The following is a 24,957-nucleotide window of genomic DNA, read 5'->3' on the forward strand; positions in this document are numbered from 1 at the left end:
TTTTAGCCTTCCAGGAATCATTTAAAACATACTAACTTCTGTCAGGTGACATAATAAGTACCAAAAAACATAATTTTTGTTTCTTCTTAACCTTAAAGGAAATCCTATATGTTAAGAGCACAAGATAAAATGCTAAATACCACACAATTTAAGAACAATCACCTTTTCACAGGAACATCTCCTGTCTGCTCATCCACATAGTCTCGTTTGAGTTCCTCAGGAACATCACTGTCACTGTCATACTCTTGATAGGCACTCTTTTCTTGTTCATCAGATTCATACTGAAGAAAACACAGGATATTAAAAAATGAGTATAAAGGGCCTCGTTTCGTGGGGTGTCTCAACACAGCGAAAGTACTCAATTTTACAAGAAACCGCTAAATACAAGAAAATCCGTAGTTTAGTTTTAATGTTGTCACCAAGAATCTGATTATTCTTCCATTGTCTTCATCATTCTACCTTAATCAGCACAAAAGAAAAATATTACACCTATAAAAGCTTGAAAATGTGCAACAAAATAAAATCACCATAAATGAAAACCTAACAAACATTCCACTAGGCCTAAAAAGAGAAGAAGAGTACACATAAGCACGTTTTTTTTTTTTTTTTTTTTTTTTTTTTTTTTTTTTTTTTTACTTAAAGTCTCTCAGAAGTTTCACCATACTTATTTCCAATTTGCTAATAAAATTCATTAAAAAGAGGTTCAATATCCAATTCTGGCACTCTGGAAGTATTACTTCAGCTTAATAAACATGCACAACACACATGCTGATGTTTTAATTCACTATAAGAGTTAATTTCAAGGGCAGCTTAGAAAATTAAGCTTAGAACACAGTGACCTGCTGAGAATGAGGACAAAAATGGTGGATTTACTCCTGAGAGGAAAGATGTCTTCCTAACATTTTCATCATCTTTATGGCACCATGGCCCAATGCCAGCACGGGAAAGGACAGTGGAATTCATGCACAGTAAAGGAAGCAGTGACAGCACTTTCATCATCATCATCTATTAATGTTATAGATTAATATGATTAAATAATGGCTAATATTAGTATGATTAAATAATAGCTAACATTGAGTTTTTAACCAAGTATTATGCTAAGTTCTTTCATGAATTATCTCATTTAATTGTACAGACACTTCTCTGAGGAAGTTTTATCTCCACATGACAGTTGAGAAAACCAGTATGATAACAACATGGAAATAATTTAGTCCCCTAATTCAACAACTATTTTTTGAGAGTCTGTTAATAAAAAGGTCGTATTTAGATGTGGACCCTGATTCTCAAGGACATAAGTTGCACCTGGGAAGATGAGATCACACATTAATAACTGCAAACAAGCCTTACAGGTACTCCTTTATACTTATACACAATGTGATCCTGATGCTATGCAGAAAGGTATTCTACACAAACTAGGATGTCCTGATTACAACAACAGAGTTTTGTGACCACATCGTATCACAGATACCCATTATTTGAGGATTCAATGTTTGCAAATTTGCCTGCTCACTGAAATTTATTTGTAACCCTAAAGTCAACACTTATGATATTTCTGGAGTCATTCATAAATGTGCAGAACAGTGAAAAGTTTGAGTCATCCAACATGCATGTTCCCAGCTGAATACAAAGCATGCTCTGTCTTCTTGCTTAGGCTCTCATACTATAAACAAGTTTCCTTTTCATGACCTATTTAGTGCCAAGTGCTTTGTATTTTTGTGCTTTTTGTTGGTGATTTAACTGTTTAGAATGCCACCACAAGGGTAGCCCTGAAGTGCTGTCTAGTGTTTCTAAGCACAAGAAGGCTGTGATGTGCCTTAGAAATAAAATATGTGTGTCTGATAAGCTTCATTTAGGCAAGAGTTATGGTGTTGTTGACTATGAATTCAGATTATGTACTGATGGGCTGATAAATATGTTGTAACCAGAGGTTTATAGGAACCTAATCCTATATTTGCTCTGGGAGTAATGGTTGAGTATTTGTTGAATCAATATTCACAGCAACTGTATAGAACACACTGCTGCAAATAATGGGAATCAAAGGTTATGTAAGTTTTAGTTAGTGAATCACTTTTATAGAGAGATATGTCATTCCAAAATAATTGGAATGACTTTAAATTACTCTCAGTTTAGTCAATTTCACAGAGGCAAAATGTCACAAAGAATCACTGAATCATAATTTTAAATATGGCTTACTATGAAACAATTTAAACTTCATGAATTTCATCTTCACCAAATGAAAAATAAATTCTAAAACTAACATAAAATATAAAGACAAATCCTTCAACATATTTTTGTCACATCTGAATGGTTTTCACTTTAGCTTCATCAATCAAAAATAAAAATTATATTGAGTCATTATGGAAATTATGAAGATCAGAAGAAACCATCAAACAACTTATTAAATCAAGTAAAATACTGTGAAAATACCATGCAAGTAGCTGTGAAGCAAGCATTCCTCTCACTGTAAATATGGAGAAACTGAGGGTCACAAAGTTAAAATAATTTGCCAAGGGCCACACAGCGGATAAATAATAAAGATGATATTCATTATCTGCCTTCAAATCCTTTACATGAATTCACACTACATCCAGTTAATATTGTTTTTGAGGTCCTAAAAAGTGTTGTTAAAACATTGTACTTCTAAATCTCAAAAAAATATCCCTGCCAAGCAATTAAGCAAGACATTACCACTTTCTCTTAGACAAAGGGACATGGAACAAAAGCAATCTGTGACCCATAAAGGGTGTCGAGAAAAAGGGTAGATGATATCCATGCCCTCACTCATCTCACAATATATCACATCATATTCACATAATATATCACATAAATATTCAGTGAAGAAATTATACTACTATTTGATTAGCAACCTGATAAGAACATCATGTAATAAGAACATAAAGCAAACATAAAGGGAAAATTTACTATTCAAGAGGACAAGGTCAACAAAGCATATTGTAAAGTCATTATCTATAAATGTAATATCATAGATACATTAAGTATATAGGTGGGCAGGGTGGTAGTAAATGGATACATAAATGGGTAGTAAATGGATATCTTTTTAAATAATAATTCATAGCCAATGTAGTAAATTGCCTTGCTCATTGAGTAGAACAGTTTTAAACTAAAAAAAATCTCACTTATGTTTCACATACACCACATACCCCATTAGAAGCTAAGACATCTTCTGTTTCTTCATCTTTGTGGTTGGCCTGAATTTCAAATGGATTCCCACCACTACAGTACTGCTCAAACAAGGTCACTGTTTTTGAAGAAGTTGAGACTGGCTGCTTACTAGGTGAAACTGATGGGGAGCGAGACTGTTCCATGAATTTAAATTCCTAGATGTTAAAAAAGGAGCCAGATACCTTTTAGCAACAATAAAATTCTAACACATAAACTGAATCCCTCAATATAAATGTAGACTTAGCAGAAAAACAACATCTTGATCTTCAAGTTATTGACTTTTAAATCTTTCAAGTTATCTAAAAGTACACACTTAGAAATACATGTCTAAAGGCTTTCCTAAAGACAACTCAGCGAATGATATCACTTAAAACAGTATCATCTGCATCAAACTACTTTTGGCTTCCTTTAAGAAACTGCGGAGATCATCTTTTAAAATAGCTTAAGAAATCTGAATGATGTCTTCTAAAAATTTTAACAGAACAGCAAAAATCCTAATCAATAAAGTCATTTACGAAAACTAATTGTTAAAGTAAAACACTATGCTTTTTCATATGTTGGCACCACTTAAGATATTCTATACAAATACATCAGAAACAAAGTATGAAGTGTATATGTGTTACATTGATGCCTACAAACTTTCATTTACTTTTCTCTATATACCAAGAAACAGACAACATGAACATATATGCCAAAGTCATATGATGTGTCCTCTACTCCTAGCAAAGCTAAAGAGTTGTAAGACCTAGTCTAAATTATGCATTAATCACATGAGGAAACTGAGGCAGTTTGAAGGGATTCAGTGCAAAGTTCAACCTCACACAGCTAATTAGAGGAAAAGCGGGAATAATCTCTAAAGTTCCTTTGAATTACCAAAATCTTGATTTAATGATTTATCACAAAATTTAACAAACATTTTTCTTTTCACTAAATGGAATAATCCCAATATTTAAATCCCAAATATAAATTTCAATGATATTCTTGAAAGGTATTCTTAAAATTCTTGAAAGGTACATTGACTTGTTGTATTAAATGATATGTGTTTATTTTCCTTTTACATTTCAACTATACATTTAATCATATACATTAATAATGCCTAAGAATCATGCCATTATTTTTATAATTCTAAACAAGGAGTGAATATACATCAACGAGACTAATTTTTAGAAAATCCAATCCACAGGAATGCATGTCAGGTGAACACTAAGTTGTGAATAGTTTTCAAGGTAACTACTTTAAAGGAGATAATGTTCACCTAGATGGGAATGCTTCAACATGCCTTTTTTAAAAAACATGTCTTACAATTATACTAAGTGTGACAATGTCGCAACACACACACACAATCTGATGGTTAAAAAGGAGTTCAAATAAAATTATTTAATAGATATTCTAAAATGAATGTTAAACTTAGAATTCTAAATAATGTTAAGGAATTACCTTAAATCTTTGAGAACTCGTAAATCCTATGTTAATTTAATGTTAATTGTTATGTTAATACTAATTAACATTAACATCAATTTTGCTGTCTTTAAAGCATTTAATAATCACTATGTTCCAGTGTTTTTAATATTTCTATAATAGGAAAACAATATAAAAAAACTGGATAAGAAGCTATTGTACAATATGAGCATAAAGACAATCAATCCCTATCAAAAAAAAACTTCTAATTATGTATTCTGTACATTTATCCAGAGTAAGAAAGTTGCTTTCTAGAAAGCTATTCCTTCCAAAGGCAAAAACTAAAGACCCCGTACTTTCTGAACGAGAATCTAACTATATGCACTGCATTTTGACACTTGGTATTTGCAGAACACAATCTTTCACACAGGAATATTTATCTACAATGTGTTTCAACCAAGGGAAAAATCAAACTAATTAAAGACTTTTTCGCAGATTGCTTATTCTGTAAGTATTTGAGGAACTGATTAACTAATACAAATTAGTTAACAGTATTTTTTATAAGTGCCTCTTTTATATCTGAGGCATTTTTTCATTACAGGCAAAGAATTGCAGCACAAATTAGGAACTTACTAGCCCCTTTAAGGAATAAAAAAATTCTATAAATATAATTATTTGTATTATATTTGCATATGTATTAAACTATGCCAAAATATAGCTAATTAATTATTTGCAAAATTTAAATACAGCAGTCAGCCCTTTTTGGAATTCAAAACAAACAAAAAATATCACTTTAACTGTAACTCTTTTTAGGCAAAAGAGATTTCCTGAAGTATGTAAACTGAATTTTATAAAAGAAGACTGATTTTTCACAACCATAAAAGGGTCATTCCTGTAAAACTAATGACTTTCAAGGAAGGAAGATAAGAGACTGCTCCTTAATTTATTTTATAAATGTTTCCATATATTTGCAGACTTTTTTTTCAAAGAAAAAGGGTAAAAAAGATGACTAAACGACAGATTTCTTTGTTCTTAAGAAACACTTACATGAAGTTGCAAGATGCTGAAATTTGACTTAACAGGACAAAGTTCCCAAGTCTCATTCTCTAAGAACATTCTCAGTTCATCGAGCCGTGTTCTTAAAAAAAGAAAATGAACACTCCAAAAAGTGAGAAAAGTGCACTGCACACAAGAATTGAGGAAATAATGTACAATACAAATAATTATAGGATTAATGTCATGATCATAATCAACTCTGAGAACCCATTGGGATTAATACAGTAGACAGAAATGTTTACTTTTGTTAGTTAGTATCTTATCATCCTTGACAGAAAAACTCTCTCAAATGTTACTAAACTAAATGTTTTTACTATATTGCAAAAGTAATGCATAGGAAATGACAGTTTTATTAGGGGACTAAATTAAAAGCTTGTCTCTAACTCACATAAATATCCTTAGCTGATACATATATCGATGCTAAAACATAAAGAAAAATCTACAGATTATATGAGATCATAAATACTAACACGTTACGTTAAACAGCACAGATCTGAATCATACCTAGTAAAGCTACAATAGCAAGATAATTATCACTTTCTGAAAACATTTAGCTCAGTGCCTGTCTCTACAAAGCATTTACAAATTACGTGAGCAGGTAAGACACATATATATTTGACATTCCACTAATCACTTATGCCATACTGATCTCTTCTTTCTTTAATGCTATTGTTCTTACTGTCTATCCTGAGTAATCAGCACATGATATAGGCAGTCCCAGAAAAACAAACCTTATTTTCAGTTGACAAAAGGGCCAGTGCCTGCCCTGTTCTTCCTCTTTCTACCACAAGTTGTTAGTACCACGCTAAAAATGAAATCTAGATTTTTTTAAATCCACAGGTTCAAAATAAAGAGACAATAAATACATGAATCTGTAAAAATCAGGAATTGCTCCAAATACTAGAGTTAACAGACAAGGACTTTAAGATAATTATTATAAGTTAAATAAAATAGAAAAAATGTATAAAATGCATAGAAAAGAGAATTTCAAATAACTGCAATAAGAAAAACAAACAATAAAAGAATCAAATAGACATTCAAGAACTGAAAAATACACTTCCAATTAAAAACTGATTGGATAAGTAAAACAGCAGTCGAGGGGTGGCTGAAGATGGCATTCATGAACTCAAAGATCAATAGAAAATATCTAAACTGAAGCAAAAATTCGAAAAAAAAAAGGAAGAAACAAAAGATCATAAGAGATATGTGAGATAGTCAAAACATTTATTATGCAGGCAATTGGATGGAAAGGACAGAGAATAAGCAAAAGCAATATTTGAAGACATAATGGCCAAGAATTCCCAAAAGTGATTGTGCTCATAGCTCATACCACATACAAAAATTACCTCAAGTGGATCACAGTCCTAAGGTAAGAACTAAATGTACAAAATTTGACAACTCAATAATAAAAAACAAATAACCCAATTCAAAATGGATGAAAGCTTTGAACAAACATTTCTGTAAAGAAGATATACAAAAGGCCAATGAGCACCTTAAAAGCTGCTAAACATCATTAGTTATCAGGGAAATGCAAACCCAAAACATAATAAGATACCACTTCATGCCTACTAGGACAGCCATAATCAGAGACAGAAAACAACAGGTGGTGACAAGGTTTTGGAGAAATTGGAACCCTCATACAGTATTAGTAGGAACGTAAAATGTATCATGACTTTGGAAAAAAGTGTGATTCAGTTCCTCAAAATGTTAAACAGAGAGAGTTACCACAGGACCCAGTAGTTCTACTCTGTATTAGTTTCCTGTGGCTGCTGTAACAAATTACCACAAACTAGGTGACTTAAACAAGCAGAAATTTATTCTCTCACAGTTCTAGAGGCCAGAGCCTGAAAATCAGTATCAGTGGGTTGAAATCAAGGTGTTAGCAGAGCTCCACTCTCTGGAGGCCCCAGGGGATAATCTGCTTCCTGTCTCTTCCAGACAGGTTTGTGGTATTTATTACACAGCAATTTAAAACTAATACAGTGATAAAAGGTACAACCCAGATTGAAGAAGCGTAGTCAACCCTAGGCATAAAAAATGTATACAAAATAATATATGAAGTAAAAGTATATGACAAAACACCAAAAAGGTAAGAGAAGGTAAACGCAGTTACAAAGTTGGTTCCTGCATTATTCTGGAAGTATACCACCTAAGGTAGACTACAGTAGAACATAAGTGCATATTGAAATGTTGGCGGTAACCATTACAAGAATGTATTTTTTTTTTTTCCGAGACAGTCTCACTCTGTCGCCCAGGCTGGAGTGCAGTAGCGTGATCTTGGCTCACTGCAACCTCTGCCGCACAGATTCACACGATTCTCCTGCCTCGGCCTCCAGAGTAGCTGGGATTACAGGCACCTGCCACCATGCCCAGCTTATTTTTTTGTATTTCTAGTACAGACCGAGTTTCACCATCTTGGCCAGGCTGGTCTTGAACTCTTGACCTCGTGATCCATTTGCCTTGGCCTCCCAAAGTGCTGGGATTACAGGCGTGAGCCACTGCGCCTGGCCCCTAATGTTGTTTTAAAATCTTGTCTGACAACTGTTATGTTTTCATATAACCGTTTTTCCATTTACATTTAATGTATTTATTGACATAATTATTAATAGGTTTAAACCCATCATATTGCTGTTTGATATTTAAAAATGTTAAATATTTTAAAGAAATTTTCTCTTTCTGCATTTTTTGGATCAATCATATATATTTTTACTTTTTATATTATATATATTTTTCTCAGTTGGTAAAACAACATCAACAACAACAAAACGAGACCAAACTTGATAAGCTGTTAACAAAGGGCACACTTTAAATATGAGAACATAATTAGAAGGAAAGTTAAAATTACACAAAAACACAATTTCTCAAAATCATGAACTGGGGTAGAATTTTTATCAAAATTATTTTCTCCGTCTATTAAAATAATAACTATGATATTTTCCTGTATTCTGTCAATTGGTAAATTAAATTTCTTAATTTAACGTTTAGCCAACTCACGCTCTCCTATAATAAATCCTACCTGTTCACAGCATATTAACCTTTTTAGGTATCACTGAATTAAATCTGCCAATATTTTGTTTAGGATGTTGCATCTATGTTCTTATGAGATACTAGTCTGTCATTTTCCTTTTTTAATGTCCTCTTGTTATGCTTTGGTATCAATGCTATGCTGGCCTCATAAAATAAGTTATAAAACATTCCCTCTTTCTCTATTTTATGAAAGAGTTGTGTTAGTATTGTTTTCTCCTTTAAAGTTTGGTAGAATTTACCAGTGACATCAGCAGTCCTGGAGATTTCTTTATGGAAATGTTTTGAAGCCCAGATATAATTTCTTCAAAAGACATCGGACTATTCATATTTTCTATATTTTGTTTTGTGAGCTCATTAAGTTTGGCTTTATAAGGAATTTGTTTATTTCATCTACTTTGTTGTATTTTCTTCTAAAAAGATAGGTGACTTCTCTCTTCTAACACCAGTCAATGCAATTTTAGGATCCTTGAAAACATTTTATAAGCTTTGATTACTAGAGTAATTACAAAATAAAATGTACTTATTAAATAGAATATTTTGACAACTATACATTGCTCTATAATTTTTATGTCATTAATGTTTAAATTAGAATATTTATGCTTTTAGAAATTCTCCAACATCTGACAGAATAGTGTTCTTTGGGTGTACATAAACTTAGTATCTGAATATTTTAAAAAATGGGCGGAAATGAAACTTATACTTTTGAGAAGTAGAAACAATAATAGGGGCTGTGTTCCCTCATATGTTCATACAGTTTTATCCTAGAAAAAGATAGTGGAATGCAAACTTTTATACGACTACCACAACTAACATTAATACATTTCATAAGTAGATGCTCCACCAAAAAGAAACTGCTCCTATTTTTATCTTTTTATTATCCCTGTAACTTCAAACCAATAGCTTAAATGGACTCAAAGTCAGAATAATTTGGTTCAAGAATTTCTTCATCCTCAAGAGCTCTATTTGGCAGCAGAGGACCATGAAACAAACTGTATGCACATTTAAACACTTCTATTAGCAAAGTAAGAACACACTTCATCTATATTTCACCATGTTCCATATAGTTTTTCAGTATTTATTTAGTATGATTGGCAAAGGGAATATTAAATTGGGATTTTGCAGATTTAGATTTATCACTGGCTAATGTAATGACTTTAGTCAATTCAATGTATGGACACTAGCATCATTTCTAAAGTTCGTGTCAAGTTTACCTTGTTTTGTAAAGAAATAAATGTACCTTAGAACACACTGATGGTTTGCACCAACTTTACGAAATGACTTCCACCGTAATTTTCCCGATGCAACTGTCAGAGCAAAAATGACTACAGACAGGACAGAAACTAGACTACCTTAAACTTCTGTTTAAATACTAGGGAAAAAGAAGAATACTAAGTAATAATTAAATCTTTGCTGTTTAACCTGCCCCAATTTTTACAATATACAATACTGCAAGAAAACGGGTCAAGATGTCTAGGCAACACTTATGGAGACCTTTTAATCTGGCCACTTCATTTTACAATTCATAGAATCACAGGCCAGAGAGGTTAAGTGATTTGCCAATATCAGACAGTTGGTAAGCAGCAAAAAATGGGACAATAACCCAAGTCTACCATTACTCAACCCAGCTTTACTTCTAATAATATAGCACAGCCACTTCAATGAGAAATAAGTTTCACAAATGTTTCTAAGAGAAGTTCTTTAAAATGTTGAGTGTTTGGGGAAGATTTAAGTGATTTGTTTCTGTATTCTCTAATTTCATTAATGTGAACTCTGTGAGGAATTTCCATTATGGTCAAAATGCCCCTAGCTAGTTGCTACAGATGACAGACACCTTTTGATAATAAGTAAAACAGAATGCAGAATGGAAGCCACTAAATAAATCAGTGTTTTTATATTGTACACACATCCTAGACACTGGGAACACCAAAAGTGATCCCAGTTGTCATGTTGGATATGAAGCAATCTCTGGGAAGAGAGACATTTGGTGTGCCTTCATACTGCAAGGAAAGTGAGGCTTCTGGCTCCTTTGTGTTTCCATTTTATTTCCCTATCCATGATTAACAGGCCCCTCCCCCTTCTATACAGGAATGTTAATAGGGCCAGCCTTTTCATTTAGTCAGGGCTTAAGTTTTAGCAGACAAGGAAGTTATAAATAAACGCAGTGTTAGGGTTTCCTGTTGGTCCCTTCCCACCGTTTCCCTGAGGTTTATTCAATTAAGTTTCTAAAAAATTTTTAAACACTCTCAGTTGTGAAACTCAAGGGCTTTGCTTTGGTATAGTTCAACTTAAATCTTTTTCAAACAATTTACTTGTTTACAATTAACACAGACAACTTGTATTCAAATATATTTAATAATAATCAACGGTTTGGTGTTCAGTCATCTCTCTTTTGACACGGCATATATCACTGTGAGCAGGTACTGACTATGAACAAGGAGCAAAAGCAGAATTTCAAATCATGACTCTCTCTGGCACCAAATAAGGAAATCAAAACTTAAATTCAATTGTAAAAAGTAAAAGTTCAGAATAAAAAGTAACATGAAACTCAACTCAAAGGACAAAATACATGTAAGGGATACAACTTGGGGTCTAGCTTATATGAAGAAAAATCTAATGTTAGCTCTCCCTTCCTTCAATTTACTGCTGCTGTAAGCATATAATCACACCGCTATTATGAACATTCTTTCCCACCTTCCTCCTCTACCCAAATCATTCCTAGTCACTCTTTTAAATATTAGCAGTGATTGTTTTGCAAAGCAATGAAGTATACAAATTTGGCTTTATAGCGAAATTCTGAATATCACATCCTCTCCTGTAGAAGCCTTCTTACTTCTAAAAGATAGATACTCTCAAGCACCCCCTCACTGAGCACTGATTTAACTTCCTTATAAGCACACGCATATGTATGCAGGTAATGGAACAGCAGCCAAATTCTTTCTGTGAACCTTGATCTAATAATCATGTTTTACTCATAAAGAAATCAGTTCAATATTTTAAGCCCCTCAAGACAAAGAATATTTTAAAATGTACAATGAATATGTAATGAGAACATTTCATCATATTTTGGTTAAAAAAATCCTTAGCCATCTTAAAAAAGCTGCAACACATTCAAATTCAAAAGTAATCGTTTAAAATCAATTAATGCTATAAGATTAAGTATTAGACAAAAGTATTCTCATTGCCTAAATAAGTCCATTCATATTTTATTAGAGTTCTTACCTATGGTAATTTTTGAAATAATTGACACTTTGTTTTCTAATAGATTCCTGTAAAACTTCAGACTTGCTACCACAAAATTCTTCTCCAACTTGCATCAACCTAGTTGGATAAAAAGGTTTCAGTAAATTTCAGCAACATACTTATAGAGAAAAAGAAGTGCGGGTTCTCTTTCTTCAAAGACTAAACAAAATCGCTAAAATTTGGATATGTGAAAAAATTCTAAAGACCACAAATTCGTAAAGGTTTACAAACATCCAAAGGGCAGAAATATTTAAATACACTCACAAACTTAGCAGCAAAAATTATCTTCATTTCCATAAAGAAGTTATAGATGAGAGTTCACTAGGTTCATGATTTCTTTGATTATCATGGTTGAATGACTCAAACTAAAGAATAAGACAAGATCTTAAACACTACCTGCTGATTATGTCCAAAACAAAGATGAAATCATCATATTTGAATATAGACAAATCGGTTCCAAGCAAGTAGGTTTTTACTTTTAGCTGAACATCCTGTAAGACAAAGAAAAAAAAAAAAATCAAGCAAACCCAAAATACAGAAAATAAGTTATCAGAACCATTTACTCTATAGTTCCAGATTAAAATGAGACAGGAATATATTCCTAATTTGTTAATGAGTATCTATTTAGGCCAATAGCCAACATCCTTAAGGGAGACATAATAGAGACAATCCCATTTCCTATATCAGGAATGCCATCAGGTTGCCAAACTGAATGAAAACTAGCTACATAAAGTGCCAAGTCAGTATTTCCAAGTACATTGAATTACCAGAAATTCTATCATAGATTGTAAAATTTTAACTAAGTACAATTAAGGCCTACTGGGAGCCTAAGTCAGAAACAAATCATATCTGACCCTGGGTGTATATTCAATAACTATAAGATTTTCCTTTCTTTTTATGCATTAATATTCAGAAAAAAGTCAGCCTAAATCCACAATGATACATTATTTATTTAATTTTAATAAATGTTTAATATGGTTATATGAGTTTAATACAGTCAAATGAGAAAATATATGTCAAACCTCTTACAACCACTACATAAATAAATTTCAAATACTAAAGTATAAAATCAAATAGCATATCCAATACAAAATTATCAAAAATAGAAGAGCACTAAATTATAAATACTGATTCATGAAGAAATTTACGTTCTCAAAATAAGTTTTCCTAAACAATTTTTTTCAAAACACATCCTATAAAAGATGGTCAAGCTGGGCATTGTGGCTCACGCCTACAATCCCAACACTTTGGGAGGCCAAGGCGGGAATATCACTTGGGCCCAGGAGTTCAAGACCAATCTGGGCAACATAACAAGACCCCATGTCCACAAATAATAATTTAAGAAAATTAGGCATGGTGGTACATGTCTGTGGTCCCAGCTACTCAGGAGGCTGAGGCAGAAAGATCACCTGAGCCCAAGAGGTCGAGGCTGCACTAGGCCATGATCCTGCCACCACACTCCAGCCTGGGTGACAACATGAGACCTTGCCTCAAAAAATAGTAAATAAATAAATATAAAGAAAAAAAAAAAAAAAAGATGGTCAAAATAAAGATCAGCCTCATTAGAAAAATCAAAAATACATTTTAAAAGACCATAACACGGCCAAAGGGTCTATAGTCTTCCAGGGTTCAAAGAAGTCCAAAAAGAGTAAGTTATCTTCAAAGAAATTACACTGTGATCTAAGAAGTAACAAATTATCTGATTATAACAACTGAGCTACTAAATTGCAAAGAAAAACTTAATAAGATACTGCTACGGACTGAATGTTTGTGTCTACCCAAAATTCCTATACTGAAATTCTAACCTCCAAGGTGATAATATATTAGAAAGTGGGGACTTTGTGAGGTGATTAAATCAAGAAGGTAGCGTCATCATTAATGGCATTAGTTCCCCTATAGAAGGGACCCCAGAGGGCTCCCTCATCCCTTCCACTATTTGAGGATACAGCAAGACAATGTCTATGAACCAGGAAGCAGGCCCTTCCAACAACGCTGGCACCCGGTTCTCTGACTTCCAGCCTTTAGAATTCTGAGAAATAAACTTCTGTGTTTATAAACTAACCAGTCTAGAATATTTTGTTATAGGAGCCCAAATGGGCTAAAACCAGATATATTCAGCCAATTAGCATGTAAGATTCCCTCAAGGCACAAAGATCACTGACTGAGAAAAAAAAACAGATTGTTCATTCTGAGCTATAATCTGACCTAAGTATGCTACCTACTTAGTTACTCCTTTTCTAAAATTAACAGAAAAAAAAAATTAAGGAAACACAGATAAATGAAATAAAAATAAACAGAACATCTCACTGAGAAAACATACATTTCTTTATGATAGTGGAAATTCTCTGGGCCTCTAAAACAAAAAATGTACTCAAGGCATATATGAATATTTCCAATGGAGATTTTCAAATTAAGTCTTTTTTCTTCCTGCCATTCATAGTGCAAATACAATCACCAAATACATTACAGAAATTAAATGATAGCCTAATTCCAAACAGAAACATATGATTAAATCTGCAAAGAATACACATATAGAAAACTTAAAACTGAATTTCTAAAACAACTTTGACATGACAATTATATTGCTTCTGTGAAAAAAATAATATTAAAAAAACCAAACCTGCCATATTCGTGTAAGTCCATGTTCTAATTTCTTTTTTATGTAGCCACGATCAAAATTAGTTTCTTCAGTACCTATCATATTATTCCCTTCTAAAAATAAAAGACATAAATATTTTTAGATTTAATCCAATTTGTGTTTGTTTTCCAAATATTTTCTATTTGGCCTCTCATACATTATAAGTCTATGTAAGATACAGAAAATATGTTTGATATTTATACAATCAAAACAATGTCAAACAATAGGTATTAGAAGTAAACCCATTTGGTAAGATAAACAAACTTAGACTATGAAATGCTAACTATACCTAAGACCACTGAGATCATATGTGACTGAGGCTGGGAATCTACCTGAGTCAGTGTGGGCCCAAAGACCAGGTTCTTAATACTGCCTACTGCAAGACCATGTAAAAGGCTGTGAGAAGGGCATTGCAGGACCAATTAACCAAATTATCAATTAGCATGCATGCTAAGAGGGCAGTCTACATTAACAGCTCAGGCAGTGAGGTGATAATGCATATATTTTATATTTTTCATGACGAATAATAGTTTTATCCACTCCAGATAATTTAACAATGTCTAGTTTAATAGGTAAGATCAGTGATCTGCCACCAATCTCCCCCTAAAGACAACTGAAAAATACACATACACATTCATATTAAAAAGATGAAGCTTTTGTGTGAATATCCTGTGTAGAACACCTAAGCAAGTATGTCATCATCTTGTCTCAGGTTGGGAAGGTGTCCACTGATAACTAGTAAAAGGTCCTTGGAAATGCCAGGCCTCAGATACATAGATACATGACTAGTTTGCCTCTGAGCACTCCTAAAACATAAGCCTTATTATTACATGCATGGTATGGCTGTTAGGGATCCAGCAGCCTAAAGCAGTGCATCTGAACTACAGCTTTAGAGCTTTATCTTAGAACATTAAAGTATTAGGTTATCAAACAATATCAAATATTATCATTAAAGAGATACAGCAGATAAAGTCTAGAGTCCTCTTCAGTTTTATGAAGTTCCATGAAGAGTAATTTTCAATTTACTAATTTCTACAATTTTAGTCCTGAATATAATATGATTAATTTCAGGTGAACAAATAACTTTTTACAGTCCTAGATACTACCAGCTGACTACTTGAGCACTTGATATCCATAAAACATACATATTAGGGTGAAGAAATTTTAGCAAAGAGGGTTGAGTAATAAGGATCAAATAGAGTTTTAAGTTTGACTCAGTACTCCAATGAATGTAAACTATTGGCCTAAAGCGAAAAGCAAGCTTTACCATGATGAATAAATAGATAACAGTCACCTAAATTCTGATATCTAAAATATGTGTTAATTCTATTCCAAACTTTTTCTTTGGTTTCTCCTTGAATAATGTACTAGAAAAGCAAATATGTCTTAACAGTCTCCAGGTATTTCACTATTATTATATTATCTCTTGATCCATTTCCTTTCATCATATTAACCGCCACCAATGTAAGTACCTTACATGCTGTCCAAACTCTACAACGACCCTGTAGGGTACATGTGTTACTACTCTTTAAGTGTTTGGTTTGGTTTTGCTTTGCTTTTTAACTGATCACTTTTAGGAGCAAACTGAAGAGTGGAAAAAATAAGCAGTGTCTTCAGGTTCTCACCTTTGGTAAACGTAAGTGAAAACTTGAAGCCAGACCTCTCAGATTGCAGAGCCCATGGTCCCAGAGGTAGTACAGGGTAAGAGTACAAGTTTTGGGTAAAAATAGTCTGACCTGGAATCCTGGCTGTGTGTCCATCCTTCTCTCTGCCTTCTCCTTTTTCTCTCCCTTCCTTTACTCTCCCCAATAATACTTCTAAATAGATAAAAATCCATTCATATAATTTTCCTCTTATTTTGTTTTCTATATTTACAAGCTTCTTGTAAGTCAAGACAAAGATTAAACTAATGCCTTCTAAACTACCAAAACGTTTAATCAAACAGTGAGATTTGGGTGTGTTGTCCACTCACCCAACAACAGAAAATAAGCACCTAAGAAACTGGAAGTTACTAAAGTAATTTGATTGAATAGCTACAATAAATTGTATGTAATACAAAAAAAAAAAAAAGATGTGCAGTATAATTTATTTTGTCCGTATTAAACAAAACGCTGATAAAATCATTTACTGTTTTTATAAGTATTCTGAATATTTAATCTCAGCTACTGTTCAAGGATAATCACTTAAGATAAATAATTATACAAATGAAGCAATTTAAATAGAATGATTAATAAATACAATAATTTTTCAAAGACTTGTTCTTTATTATTTAGCTGACTATACCATAGTCATTTAAAGTTATATTTTCCATTCAAAGATTAATATTTTAAGACATCATTTTTAAAATGAAATTCTAGCTTCGTTTTCAGGAAGGAAAGTATCAATATAATTATTGATTCTTAGAACCTAGCTTTATTACTGCAACTTGAAAATGGGCCAAATAGATTAATATTGACCATCTAGCATTAATTTCACAGTAAATTTAGACAGACCAATGTCTTATCTAGTTTGCAACTAATAATATTAACAACAACAAAAATTTATAAATTCAGTCCTAAAGCCATCAGCACACACTTCTGTAAACTGGTACTATGTGCCACTTAAAAAGTCCTTTGACCCAGTTACTCTCTAAAGGTAATAGAACATTTGAAGTAGCTGAATCACTTTATTTGCTCAATATTTAGCCTATGGTCACTGTAATCCTCGAAATCCCAAAGGTATTCCTGCCCCTTTCCTTTCTTCTTACTCCAGTAATGTGGGATATTTATAGTTCAATTTTTAAAATAAAATAAAAATATTTTCCTACCAGAAGCTGAAGCAGTATCCTCGTTGTCATGCTTTTCATGCCATTCCATAGTCCTATAATAGCTGAGCATAACTTCCCACAGTGCTTTGCATAGGTCTGCAAGGCATGGAATATAGCTGTCTGGTGTAACATGCTAAAGAAAATGAGAAGAGACAACTTTCAAATTATTATGTTTACTCTAACACAGTTATAATAAAATATGTTATTAATCAAATACATTCAAAAATTAGAAATAACTAAGAAAATGTCTTCAACTGACTTATCTAAAGAGAAAACTCAATGGTGAGAAAAAAATATTTTAAATACTTCCCATCTCAACATGGCTTTTTTGTCCACATTAAGAATATCAGCCCATAAGCTGTGAATCAATCTGTAGTTATAGAACCATAAAGAAATTACTGAAATAGCACTTGGTCCCATAAATAGCAGTGTAAACATCCCCAAATGCATTTTTTGAAAGACATGATCCTAAACATGCAAATACAGCTTTACATAGCCTGGACCTCAGTCACAACTTGCAAAAAGGAAGTTGGATTTACAACTCCATCATTTCATTTGTGTAAATTAAGTAAATATCTTTGACAATCTCTAAGATTTTTAAATCATATGGAATAGATACTCTATGTCTGACAATAACATTTTAAAATAACTTCTAACATAAACAAGGTTATGAAACAATATATGAACTCAAATCCTCTCCCTAATGGAAGTACATGAATTTTGTTTCCCTTTGTAAAAACAACCAACTTGCCATTCTGCCCTTTTATTTTATTTTATTTTATTTTGTAGGCTTCCCATTTGTCATAATGCAGCAATTGCTCCATCATTTGAGATTTTCTAGCATTTCTTTGGTTTGTGATCAATTGACTACAACTTATGCTGATGAAATATTGAAAGATGAAGACTCTGGTGTAAGTAAACTCCCCAAGATAAACAGCTAGTAGAAATAGGCTATGGCAAGTATTGCCATGGTATGGTTGATGCTCATGATGTCACAGTTAGTAGTGGTCCTTGCTCTTTCAAAAGGCTTTTTCTTCCCGTAATGATCTCTCCCTCTAAACTCATTCACCAAAACATTGTTTTGGCAAGCAATAAAAATACTAACTTACATGATTTACTACACTTCCACGTTAAGTATATCAAATCTTTGAAACTAAACTAGGAAGTACTAAAATAAAGAAGTTAAGCTCTGGAAACAGACTGTGGGGTTTATGCCAAGAATGATAGAATGGCTTAATCTTACAAAATCTATTAATATAATTTGCTCTATTAATAGGTCTCAGGAGAAAAATCAAGTGATTATCTCAATAGATGCTGATTTTAAAAAAATTTCTCACAGTGGGCTTTAAGAAAATTCAAAACCCACTCCTAACAAAAACACATGAGGAAATAAGAATGAATAAGTATTTCCTTAATATGAGAAAACTCTAAGGCACAACCACTGTGGTCTCACACACACACACACAAATGATGCCCATTATCTCCATTACTATTTAACTGTTTACACTGCTATTTATGAGAACACTTGCTAATTCAATAATTTGTTTGATTCACAGCAGATGGGCTGGTATTTAACAACGATTCAGAAGTACAAGCCAATGTAATCAGATTACAGAAAACAGAGGCAAAAGAATAGGACAAGAAAAAATAAAACTACATCTGCTAATGACATAAAAATATGCCCGGAAATTCCTAGTGAACCAATAATAAAACTAATTCAAACCATAAAAGAATTCAGCAAGGAAGCAAGTTATAAAATGTACATGCCCAAACCAATGGCATTTGTATACAAATAAACATTTAGAAGAGATACTGAATGAGAAACCCTCATTTATAATAACAAAAGAGAGAATTTTTAGGAATTTAATAAGAAATGATTGAAAACCAAGAAGAAAACCATGAAACACCCCCAAGAGACATAAAAACAGACTTGAACAAATGGAAAGAAATCCCTTATTCTTGGTTAGGATGTCTCAACATCATCAAGATGTCAATTCTTCCCGAGTAAATTTATAAATTTACTGAGATACCAATAAAAAAGTACAGAAAAAGATCTGGTCTTATATAAAAATCTGGTATATGATAAAGATGGCATCTCACATCACTTAGATGAAGATAGTCTTTTCTTCACAAATCGTGTTGGGAAAACTGTATAGTTAGCTGGAAAAAAATAAAATTAGACATATTCCTCAAGAATACGTAAGAATAAACTCCAAATGAATAAGATATTTAAATGTCAAAAATAAAACTATACTAGAAGAAAACATGAATCAATGTCTCTCTAACAGTGATATAGAAAAAGACTTTCTAATTACAACACAAAATTTACAAGCAATAAAAGTAACATTTGATTTTACTATATAAAAAATAAACAATTTATATAGCAAAAAAAAACCATATGTGAGGTCAAAAGACAAATGACAAATCTGTAAAATATTCACAATATATATTCACAATAAAGAGCTGATATTTCACATTTATATAGAATTATTAAAAGTTTGGGAAAAAAAAAAAAGACTAAAACTCCTATCAAAAAAAATGAGAAAAAATGCACATGAACATACTTCATAAACAGAGATATAAAAATGGCCCTTCAACTCAGAAAAGCATGTTCCACTTTACTTGTAATAGGACAAATATAAATTAAAACTACAATAAGATGCAAATTCTCACCAATCTCAAAGATTCTCACCAATCTCAATCTTAAAGCTGAGCACTGACATTCTCTCCTTAACTAAACGCTAGTGAGGCTCCTCTCAGCTATCTTCTTAACCATGGCCTAAAAAAACTCGGACGAAACACCTAACAGAGTCTCTAATGACTCAAGTCACACCCCTAGGATGACTTCAGCCCCCCCTTAAAGTGCCAGGCTGAAAAAAACTCAAGGTTGCCAATGTACTTGAAAAAAAAAAATGTACTGTTTGTTCCAACATCTGAAGATAGGGCCCCTGTTCCCCAGTCTCTGTGAGAGGGTAGGAGCCTAACTTCCATAAACATCAGTTAGCAAATACAAATGGGTTTCACATGGACTAACCCCCTTCTCACTTTTTGTAAATGTTCACTTTTCTGACTCCACTAAGCCCTGCTCAACCCCTTCCCTCATTTTCCCTTTAAAAAATGCCCAGTCACCATTGTATAAATCAAAGTTGAGTCAGTTCACACTGGACTATTTTCCCTATTACAATAATATCTTCTGATTAAAATCTGTCCTCAACACTTTAACTAGTACCTGGCTTTATCTTTGACATCACATACGCTCTGTTGGCAAGGCTGTGATGAAACAGGCACTCGCATACCTTACTGATGCAAAATAGTACAATCCCAAGGAGGGAAATTTGTCACGATCTACATGTGTATTTTTTCTTCAACCCAGCAATTCTACTTTTGGGAATTTATACTGAAGATACACCTCAAACAATGTGAAAATACATATGCACCATGTTATTTATTAAAGGATTATTTGTAATTGCAAAACACTGAAATATATTTAAATGTCCAAAGACAGGAGATTGGTATAACATTATTCATACATACAAAAGAGTACTTTGCAGCTGTGAAAAACAATTTTGGGTAATTTCTCACATTTACTTTTATAATCGCTACCCTTACAATGAGCCAGTCTTAATGTTTTCCCTTGATGATATGGTTTGGCTGTGACTGTCCCCACTCAAATCTCACCTTGCATTGTAATAATCCCCATGTGTCAAGGGCGGGGCGGTTTCCCCCATACTGTTCTCGTAATAGTGAATAAGTCTCATGAGATCTGATGGTTTTATAAGTGAGAGTTCCCCTGCACAAGCCCTCTTGCCAGCACCAGGTAAGATAAGACTTTGCTCCTCGTTTGCCTTCCGCCATGATTATAACGCCTCCCCCGCCATGTGGAACTGTGAGTCAATTAAACCTCTTTCATTTATAAATGACCCAGTCTTGGGTGTGCCTTTATTAGCAGCGTGAGAACAGACTAATACGCTTGGTTTAGTTTTAGCACATAATTATACCTGACATACCTCTTATACCATACACATATGACGAAAGCCAATACTAATGCACAGGATCAGGAAAAGACTAAAAACCTTTTCCGAGAACAAGGCAAAACAAAAGTCCCAAAAAGTTCTGGGCTGCAACTCAGCAATCATACACCCACATAAAGGTACTCCTGTACAAGTCAGTATTTCTAACTTTTATTAGCCCAACTTTGCATAAATTTATATATTATGCAAACAAATTTAATCTAAGTATAGCCCAACATTCTTTCTGGTAGATAAGAGAAAGGCAGTGTTAGTCATATTTTTTCCCAAAGAAAAATTATGACTGTACAAATAATTGTGTTATAGTCCTATAATTAATTTCTATTATACTTGTCACAGTTTAACAAACCAGAAAATTAAAACTTAGACCTACTATCTTCTATTCTCCACCCAACCACTGTCCAGCTCATTATCTGCCTATTTATTTGAAAAAAAGGAGGTCCTTCATTATGTTATCTCTTGAAGATTTGCTGAAATTTAATGGGTTTGGATGAGATATATGCACACAGATGTTTATGTGAATCTTTTTTTCAAAAAAAGTTAAAGTTACATAGTGAAGCTATAGCAAGGCTTTCTTCTCACTGAACTGATTCAAGTGTAAATAATCCAGAGATCTAACTAAACCACTGCACGTACCTAAACGTCTCCCAAAAGAACCCAAATTTATTATCTTCAAATATATTCACGTGTACAAACATAAGACTATGATATATACAGCACCAGCAAACAAGATGATTCTTGCCTGTTTATATTGTAAAATAGGAACAAATGTAAGGACCATTTTATTAAATACATATACAATAAACAGTTTAAGGAAAAAAGGTAAGTGGGGTAGATTAAAAAAAAAACAAACAAAAAACAATGTTTTCAATAAATTTAAGCACAGCTATGTTAATCTCTGATGGTTATACTGGCAATAAGTTAAAAGAGTTATTTCATTTTAAAATTGAGCCCCTTTCCATTATGCCATGCAACCAACTGGTGTCAATTCTCACAGTGACAACCAACTGGTGTCAATTCTCACAGTGACAAATTCTTCTCATCCTTTTAACATCATATAACTAAAATCATTTGCAACTAGCATTTTCTTTTTTTTTTTTTTAAGATATGCAGCAAGTTTAATACCTGAAGGTTAACAGAAATGACAACAGGACACAGATGCAATGCTACAGTAAAATGTGGTTGGGGGTGGAAGGGGGCAGAGGGACACTGGATACCATCACAGCAACCAGTGAGTGAGTCCTCTGGTGCCCTGAGGAGGTGGTGAGACACTTGGCTTGTGTCACAAAGAATGGAATAAACTAACAACTCTGAAAGACAAGCAGGTGGCAGCATTGCTGAGATGAGACTCGGGGCAGGGGTCTAGAGCTCTGTCACAGAGCGTAAATGCTCAAGGATGCCTGGGCTCAAGAGTGTTCTGGCCAGCATTTTAAATCAGAAGAAGGGCTTCTTCAGGACACACTTCCTTCTCTTAACATGAGGTGAAGAAATCCATCCCATTCTGAGTAACTGGGCCCCATAATACCTTGGTCTTTTCATACACAGCAGCACTACACACCACTGCGCCCCCCGCAGCCAGCTTCACTCTGTCTGCTAAGTACCCACTCTGCAAATGGATCTCAGAGTGAACAAATCCAGAGGAAGTAGGAGGAGCCACCATGGTGGGATGTGAGGGACAGGAGTTGGCTGGAGGAGCAGATGGGTCCCATGTCAGGTCCCTCCTCGGCATCGTGAAGATTGCTATCACTCAGAAGCACCTTTTCCCCAGGTTTGAAGCCTGGCATCCCAAGGTAGGGGCAGCTGGCACAGCGGAAGGCATCGTCCAGGTAGCAGTTTCAACAAGCCGACTTGGGTTGGGAGCTTATCTGTTCCCTCGCCTTCTCTTTTTCCAGTTCTTCAGCAAGGCCCCAGGTGCAGTTCTTGCAGGCCTTCTCTCTTTTTCCCTTCTCCACAAGAAGCAGCCCACAGGGAAGCCAGATCTGGCTTCTTCAAATCTTTTGGATCCAGCAGCTCATCTGAGTCAATGAGATCCATGCTGTCGTCTTCCATATCGTTGGCTGAGAGGGTCCACAGCTTGGCAGCAGCAGGGTCCACAGCAGGCTTCACTGAAGGAGAAGACTTCTTGGTGATGGAAAGCTTAAGCTGACTAGAAGAACCCATTTCAAAGTTTAGTTTTTTGCCTGTGATCTGAACAAACAGCAGGCGGTCACTTTCATGACCAAGATATTCTCAAACAGACAGTACTTCCTCAGGGGTTAGGGGCTCCCACTGCAGCTCTTTCACTTCCATAAGACCAGAAAGAGTCAGGGCTGAACATAGCTTAGATGCTGTCTTCACTTTGCTATTGTTATCTACAGCTGTCTCTACTGGCTCTTTCAGAAAAAGACATTCACCAGGCCGAAGGATCCGGGCGATTTCAGTCAAAATCTCAGCACTGTGCAGAGTGGTGCTTCCCAGGACTAAACCCGACAAAATAATGTCAAAGCTGGATTCTTTGTGGGCAGACTGCAACAGCTGGTTGATGTTTTCCACAGACCTGCGGCCCTCATTGCCAGTTAACACTTGAAGCTTATCCACCAGACCTTTCAGAGCCTCCACTGGGGATGACTTATCCCAGACCACTGCCACAAACTGGCCAGCAGAGATCCCAAAATCTGCCATTCTTGCAGTGCAGTACTGACGGACCTAAAAACTGCTGGCCAAAAGAGAATCAAGACTGCCGCCCAGTATTTTCTACTTTATAAAAATCACCTCCAAATTTCAAATAGAGAATTTTATTGCAAAGACATAAATGAATCATAACCAAAGAGATTCAATGAAGCCAGAGAATAAGCAAATAATTACACAAGTAATCAAAAAATAAAAGGCAGGCTAAGAAGAGGAACCTAAGTGTTCCACCCAAACATCAATTCTTCACATCTGCAGGGCATAATGGAAAGAGACCTAAATTAAGAATTGGAATCCCTGGATTCCAGCTGGCACTAGTTCCACAACTTACCAGTCACATGCCTTAGATAATAAACTACTCTGGTTCTCAGTTTCGCCTTTCATAAACGTGTTAAAGATACCTGTATCTTCCTGTTTCATCACTGGTTGAAGTCATTCATTGATTACTAAATACCTACGTTGAAACTCAGTTCAGGCTAAGGGGAGACTCATCTGGCATAATACTAAGAATACCATAGCAGAGGAGCACCATACTATAACCCAGTTCTATGTTCACATCACATATGGAAAATAGCAATGAAAGTCTTGATTGAATCAATTTACAAAATATTCACATAGTAAGACACCCCAAGAGCTAAATAACACATCTTGAAATTTTTTTAAGAATAGATAAGAAATCGCAATTTAATTACCAAATATTTCTCTGTGTTCTAAAGCTATTTTCCACTGCTACACTACAACTGAAAGCTAGTAGCATCAATTTATTTAGCAAAGATTATAAAGTGAGGGGAAAAGATAAAATAGGCATATAATCTTTGGAAAATATCCCAAGAAATACACAGAAAAAAAAAGGAAATTTTAAGCATCCTAATTTTTAAAAAATCCATAAACTCTATAACAGAGACAACATACAT

The 24,957-nt window shown here is 33.9% G+C and overlaps 1 protein-coding gene and 1 pseudogene across 3 annotated transcripts in view; both read right to left on the reverse strand.

Moving 5' to 3' along the window:
* Nucleotides 1-24,957, reverse strand: part of VPS50 (VPS50, EARP/GARPII complex subunit) — a 119,918-nt gene that overhangs the window by 42,619 nt on the left and 52,342 nt on the right. For both annotated transcript variants that reach the window (XM_025378811.1, XM_025378810.1), the window contains 7 exons: nucleotides 17,349-17,481; nucleotides 14,525-14,616; nucleotides 12,301-12,395; nucleotides 11,884-11,982; nucleotides 5,629-5,719; nucleotides 3,162-3,338; nucleotides 163-281 (listed from right to left, as the gene is read on the reverse strand). In XM_025378811.1, the coding sequence (XP_025234596.1) occupies nucleotides 163-281; nucleotides 3,162-3,338; nucleotides 5,629-5,719; nucleotides 11,884-11,982; nucleotides 12,301-12,395; nucleotides 14,525-14,616; nucleotides 17,349-17,481 (806 nt within the window). The remainder of the gene's footprint in view (nucleotides 1-162; nucleotides 282-3,161; nucleotides 3,339-5,628; nucleotides 5,720-11,883; nucleotides 11,983-12,300; nucleotides 12,396-14,524; nucleotides 14,617-17,348; nucleotides 17,482-24,957) is intronic.
* Nucleotides 23,120-24,094, reverse strand: LOC112620363 (annotated as a pseudogene). Its single transcript, XR_003118518.1, has 2 exons — nucleotides 23,413-24,094; nucleotides 23,120-23,295 (listed from the first exon to the last, which is right to left on the reverse strand). The product of XR_003118518.1 is annotated as an anamorsin-like (transcript).

This window comes from Theropithecus gelada, chromosome 3, assembly GCF_003255815.1.
Source record: "Theropithecus gelada isolate Dixy chromosome 3, Tgel_1.0, whole genome shotgun sequence".
Lineage (NCBI taxonomy): Eukaryota > Metazoa > Chordata > Mammalia > Primates > Cercopithecidae > Theropithecus > Theropithecus gelada.